Source organism: Nipponia nippon, unplaced genomic scaffold (assembly GCF_047370975.1).
Source record: "Nipponia nippon isolate SJK-2023a ecotype South Korea unplaced genomic scaffold, ASM4737097v1 scaffold_5, whole genome shotgun sequence".
NCBI lineage: Eukaryota > Metazoa > Chordata > Aves > Pelecaniformes > Threskiornithidae > Nipponia > Nipponia nippon.
In genome coordinates, this window is record NW_028262369.1 from 17,373,130 (window position 1) to 17,378,935 (window position 5,806).

The following is a 5,806-nucleotide window of genomic DNA, read 5'->3' on the forward strand; positions in this document are numbered from 1 at the left end:
CTTTGTGGGCGCTACGAAGGTGGAGAGGAGCCAGCCGAGCTCTGCACAGCAGGACACCATGCTCCCTGCGACATGTGGGCCCTCTGCACCCCACCAGCAGCAGCATCGTCTCTGCATGGAGGCAGGTAACCAAAGCAGGGCTTCAGTCCACATTGCCCACCTCCATCTGGTACCCCGCTGAGGACAAATTTTGCTGAAAATCACTGCAATTTGTTTCTCCAAGGCACGTTCCTGTACCTTGCAGTTGGTCTCTCTCTACACAGTGAGGCCGGGGGTCATACCTGAAAGAGGGGACGTGCAGATCCCCTCTGAAGGTCCTAACTTGCAGTCAGTTTATAAAATCTCTTCCTCCAGCAGTAAGTCCTGCTGCTATCGAGGGGCTGGGGAGGATGCTGGGCTGTGGGGAGGTTTGTGGGGCTGCAGGGAGATGCTCAGTGCTGCGGGGTGATGCTTAGGGCCATGGGGAAGATACTCAGGGCTGCAAAGGGGACCACGGGGAGGTTGCTTGGGCCATGAGGAGGATGCTCAGGGTTGCAAGGAGGATGCTTGAGGATGCTCGAGGATGCTTGAGGATGCTCGAGGATGCTCAGGGTTGCAAGGAGGATCCTCGAGGATGCTCGGGATGCTGGGGGCTGCAGGGGAGATGCTCGGGGAGGCAAAGGGGGATGCTCGGGGCTGCAGGGGGATGCTCAAGGGTGGGAGGGATGCTCGGGGCCATGGGGAGGATGCGGCGTCCCGGGGGGGAGGTTGCAGGGGGAGGGCGGGGGGCCGCTGAGGGCGGCGGGTAGGAGGTGCGGGGGGCCGGGGCTGGCAGCGGGGCGGCCGGGGGCCGCCGGGGCGGAGCCGCGGGGTGCCCCTCCCGACGGCGGTATAAACCGGCGGGGCGCGGGTGCGGGGCAGCCTTCGCTGGGGCGCCCGGGGCCGGGGCGCACCCCTGCCTGCACCCCTGCCTGCAGCCCTGCCTGCAGCCCGCCCGCCCGCAGCCCGGCGCGATGGCGAGGGGGCAGCTGTCGGGGGGCGCCTGGGGGGCCCTGGTGCTGCTGGGGCTGATGCTGCCGGCGGCCCCGGCGGGCGCCTGGTACAAGCACGTCGCCAGCCCCCGGTACCACACGGTGGGACGCGCCTCGGGGCTGCTCATGGGCGTCCGCCGCTCCCCCTACCTCTGGCGCCGGGAGCTGCCGGCCGAGCCCCCGCGCCGCCCCGGGGGAGCGGCGCCCGCCGCCGCCCCGCCGCCCCCGGGCCGCCCCGCCGGGGAGACCCCGCCGCCCGCCCCGCCGCCGCCGCCGCCGCCGCCGCCCGGCCCCGGCCGCCTCCTCCAGCGCCTGCTCCGGCGGGGCTGGGGCTGGGGCGGCCCCCGCCCGGCCCCCACCCGGCCTCCGCCCGGTCCCCGCGAAGCTCAGGTAACCCCGGCCCCCACGGGGCCCCGACGGGCGGGAGGGGGGGCGGTGGAGCCCGCGGGTGGCGCCGGGGGTGGTGCCGAGGCCGGGGGGCACGGTCTCTTCGTGGATGAGGATGCTTGAGGGGTGCCCGGGGTGCAGGAGTCTTGCTGCGGTCTCTCTGCAGCACCCTGGGGTGCTGGGGGGGCTTCAGCAGGTAACGGGGGTGCACGGAGCCTTGGAGAGGTTTCACCAGGTAACTGGGATGCACAGAGCCTTGGAGGGGTTTCAGCAGGTAACGGGGGTGCATGGAGCCATGGAGGGGTTTCACCAGGTAATGGGGGTGCACGGAGACTTGGGGGGGTTTCAGCAGGTAATGGGGGTGCACAGAGCCTTGGGGGGTTTTCACCAGTTAACTGGGGTTCATGGAGTCTTGGAGGAGTTTCAGCAGGTAACTGGGGGTACATAGAGCCATGGAGGGGTTTTACCAGGTAACTGGGCGTGCACAGAGCCTTGCTGCGGTCTCCCATCCCACAGGCATCGGGGTTTCGGGGTGCCCCAAGCACCAGGTGTCCCCCTGACACCCGCACCACCTTCTGCACCCTAGCCCCAGATGGGCTGGGAGGGTGTGGGGGAGCGAGGGGAGATCTGACCCTGCGGGACAGCCCAGGTCCCCGGGGGTTTACAGCCCTGTCACCGCTGCATGAGTGCGACTGCATGAGTTGAGTCTCCGCTGCATTTTTAAACTTGAACCACGAGGTTTGTTGCACCCAGCAAAGTGAGCCGGGAGGAGGGGGATGTGGTTCCTCCTCCCCATGGGAAGTGTTTGAAGGAGCTGCACTTTGGCTTTAGGGCAGAAAAAGGAGCTGGATGATTTCTGTGCCCCCCGTTTGGTGCATCACAAACCTGCACCTTGCGGGACGGAGCTGCCCGTGCCGGCAGGGGTGTCCGTGGGGCCGGCAGGCCGGCGATGCCGAGGCGCTGCTGGCGTGGCCCCTCCGCAGGACCCCTCTCCCTGCCCACTTGGGGCTCAGCCAGGCTGCGTGGGACTGGCTCAGGGCTGGTTCCAAACACTAAATCTCTTTCCACTTATGTAAAGCTGGAGCCAACATCCAGCTGAAATCCACGGAGGCTTTTAGCTGTTGGAGCAGCGCCTGAAACACATAGCTGTATTCCTCCCCCGCTTTCTTTTTTGGAGGAAATCTGAGATTAGTATCTTTTTGGGAAAGCCCAGACAGGTCAGCTCAGCCCTGCGTTACGTCCGCGCTGTCCCGTTACCTCCCGCAGCCTGGCTGTGCGTAGGCAGAGCAGTCCCGGGTACCGCGGTCGTGGCTCTGGACCCGAGTATGTGCGTGCATCCCTCTGATTCCAGAACAAAATCCCCACAGGAGCCTCGCAGGCAGGTCCAAGCCTGGTATTTGGGTGTCTGCATGGGGTTTATCTGCGTGCATAGTGGCAGAAAGGGAGTCTGCAGTCACCGCAGGTCGGATCTGAGCCCACGGAGGAGAATATTTTGTGAATATCGCGAATGCAGCGTTGGTTTAAGTGCTGTGCAGAGGGGAAATGTGGTCCCGCGTGGGAAGGGAGGTGTTGGCGGGGCTCGGGTGTGCAGCCAGACACCCAGGTGAGGCTCCGAAGTAACCCAGCCCCTCTTCTTCTTTCAGCTTCTCCCGCTTGAAGATATGGCTCTGGTCCGCTGAAGGGGCCTGGCGAGGTGCTTCAGGTGCCGGAGGAGCATTGACTGCCTGAGGTAGAACCGTTCACCCTAGCTGGCGAGGAAGAGTCTCATCAGCGGATCTCCTGGTACTCTGACCTCTCTGAAACCATATAGACAATTGCATTCAAAAAAATCTAATTTTTCATGGCCGCTGTCCAGACACAGTGGTAAATTCATCTTGTTTTCAGGTCAACCTAGTGCTATAAACTTGGGGAGAAATAAACAGGGAAGATATTTATTTTTGTTTATTTTTTTTAGATTTCTGTACTAGCTTGTTTGCAATATGATACAAACATGTACTGTTTGCTTCCTAGGAACCTGCCCTCATTAAAATGACAATTGATCAAAGGAAACTTTGGCTTCATTGTGCTGTTGTGGTTTTGGGGGTTTTTTTAAAAGCAAAACCTGGTATGGCTCCTCACAGGGCAGGCACTTCAGTGGTCGGGTCACTCCCAGATTTTTCTGACGTGATTTAACTCCTTGACACAATTTCTTCTGCAGCTTTACAGTAAATCTCTTTTACTGCCCATCAGGGAGTTACTGCCAGGCTAAGTGTCAATTAAGATGACAAACTTAGAAATCTTTCCTGGACTGGGCTGAACAAAAGCTCTGCAGGTCCTCACTGCTCTAGTTGTTTATTTGCCTGTTTGGAGCTTAATTTTATACATGTCTCCGCTGATGAAAATAATGTAACTCCCCATTAAAACAGGGAGAAGCCTTGGGGCCAGGCAGGAGTGCACGGTGAAGGTGTGCTGGAGTGGGTGGGATCTGGGCTGTAAAGAAAACCGAGGTCTGGGGGGCTGAGTCCGGCTCCCGTGAATTGCTGAGCTCTTGCCTGCCAGCGCTGGCGGATTTTGCAGGAAATCTGGCAAAAAGAGACGTTTCCACCCCTCTTGCATGAACTGCCTGCTCCTGCCAAGCCCCTGTGGCTGACCGTGGAGCGGGGACAACAGGGTTTGTGCTGCCTTTGGTTCGGATCTGAAAGGAGAAACCCCTCGCGGTGCTTGTCAGGGGAGGCGGGCGGACGCCGAGCCCTGCCTGCCACACTGCCCCTTGCACCCAGGGGGCTGCCGTCACCCCTCGCCAGGTCTCGAGGAGGGTTTCAGGTGCTGTAACATGTGAAGGATCGTTCTCTCCCAGTTGATTCCCAACCGGTTTCTCCGCCGTGTCCCCTCTCCCTTCCCCCCCATGATTTTCCAATTTCTGCTCTTCGTTAGCGCAGCGCGGTGCTCGGATGGGCCAAATGAGACATGATTGCCAATAACCCATTAGGCAGCTGCACTTGAAAAGGGCCCTACCTGTCAGGGTGCCAATCAGCCTGTGGAGTGGCCGCTGAGGCAGATTGCCGTTCTTGATGGAGGTAAGTGATAAAATGAGGTAGAAAATGTAAAGGTCAGCTTTGCACAGGAGGATACACAGAGAGGGGAATGAAGGGCGATATGATGAGAGACACGACTCGAGTGTGCGCTCCTGCCCGCGTCTGTCGGAAAGGAACACTTGTACGTGCCAGTTACTGGGGCAAAACCAGCGACGCACTCAGTTAACCACAAGTCCTTCACTTCTCATCTTGTAAAATAATTTTTCCTGTTGCTGTTAAGGAGCATGAGCTGATTCCCCACCAGGGCCGTACAATAATTTCCGCTGTGCTCCCAGCTCTCTGGAGAGGTCTGGGCCTTCCCCAGGGGTCAACAAGCCCAATAAAATGGAAGAAAGTTTAAGAAGGCATTTAATTACCCCTCCCACCCCGGGGCAGGACCCAGCCATCCCTGATGGACATTAATCTAATCCCTTCTAAAAGACTGGTCCCAGGGGAGACACCACACTCCCCATGGTCTGCCTCCCGTCCCCCTCACTCTGGGGGGCTGCATGCCTGGACCATGGGGACCCTGCCACTTGGACCACGGAGACCCTGCCACTGGGACCACGGGGGCCCCCTGACCTGGCCCCCATGGATGCCCGGAGACAAAATGCAGCCCCAAGGATTCTTGGGGAGGATGCTGGGTCCCTGCCTGCCATGGGCTTGGTTTGTGGCTGGGAGCAAAGTGGGGGGATGACAGCTTTCAGGGGGATCACGGGCAGGCCCAGAGCTGCAGCAGCACCTTGGCTCCTGGCCCCCTTCAGGGTCCAGGTGCCCGCTGACCCCCACGGAGCTGCTTTGTGGGGGGTAACTGCAATCGAGGAGTGCAATTCCCAGCACTGCTTTGGGCTTTGGGAGATGTGGGTCCAGACACGTCACCCCTTCCCTCCCACCATGTTCCACGAGGTGACTGAGGCTGTGGGGTGGTGGGCAGGGTGTAGGAGATGCAGTGGCACCCGGGTGCCTTTGCCGGGGCAGCAGGGGTGAGGATGAGCCCTGCCAACATGTCCCCATCCCTGCGCCCTTGCAAAGTGGGGACCTGCCCCCATGGGTGCCCCACTGTCTGCACAGCCCCAGCCAAGACCACAGGCCTGGGAGGGGATGGGAGCTCTGGGCTAAAGCCTGTCCCACTGCTCTGTATTAGGGCAGCCCAGGGATGAGGCTGCTCCTGGGCTCTGGATCCCTGTGCAGCACATGTGGGGTTTGGACCTGGATCCAGGTCCATCCCTGAGGTGCCGTCTGGGAGCTCTGCAGATCCAGCACCACCAGCTGGAGCCGGGGCCGGCTGACGCAGCGAGGCTTTCCTGGACAGGGTGCGCCATCACCCAGCCTGCCGTGCCAGCGGATGCATTTTGT

General features: G+C 60.9%; 1 protein-coding gene across 1 annotated transcript; it reads left to right on the forward strand.

Moving 5' to 3' along the window:
- Positions 1-914: 914 nt before the first annotated feature.
- Positions 915-3,436, forward strand: NPW (neuropeptide W). Its single transcript, XM_087733684.1, has 2 exons — positions 915-1,400; positions 3,041-3,436. Exons 1-2 carry the CDS (start codon positions 993-995, stop codon positions 3,074-3,076), a joined length of 444 nt encoding a protein of 147 aa, XP_087589810.1. The 5' UTR covers positions 915-992; the 3' UTR covers positions 3,077-3,436.
- The last annotated feature ends 2,370 nt before the right edge of the window (positions 3,437-5,806 follow it).

Bases quoted from the DNA above. Each gene is read 5' to 3' on its own strand.
- NPW (XM_087733684.1), top strand. From the start codon at position 993: ATGGCGAGGGGGCAGCTGTCGGGGGGCGCCTGGGGGGCCCTGGTGCTG. The intron at 1,401-3,040 runs GTAACCCCGGCC...TTCTTCTTTCAG, and splicing joins CCGGTCCCCGCGAAGCTCAG to CTTCTCCCGCTTGAAGATAT.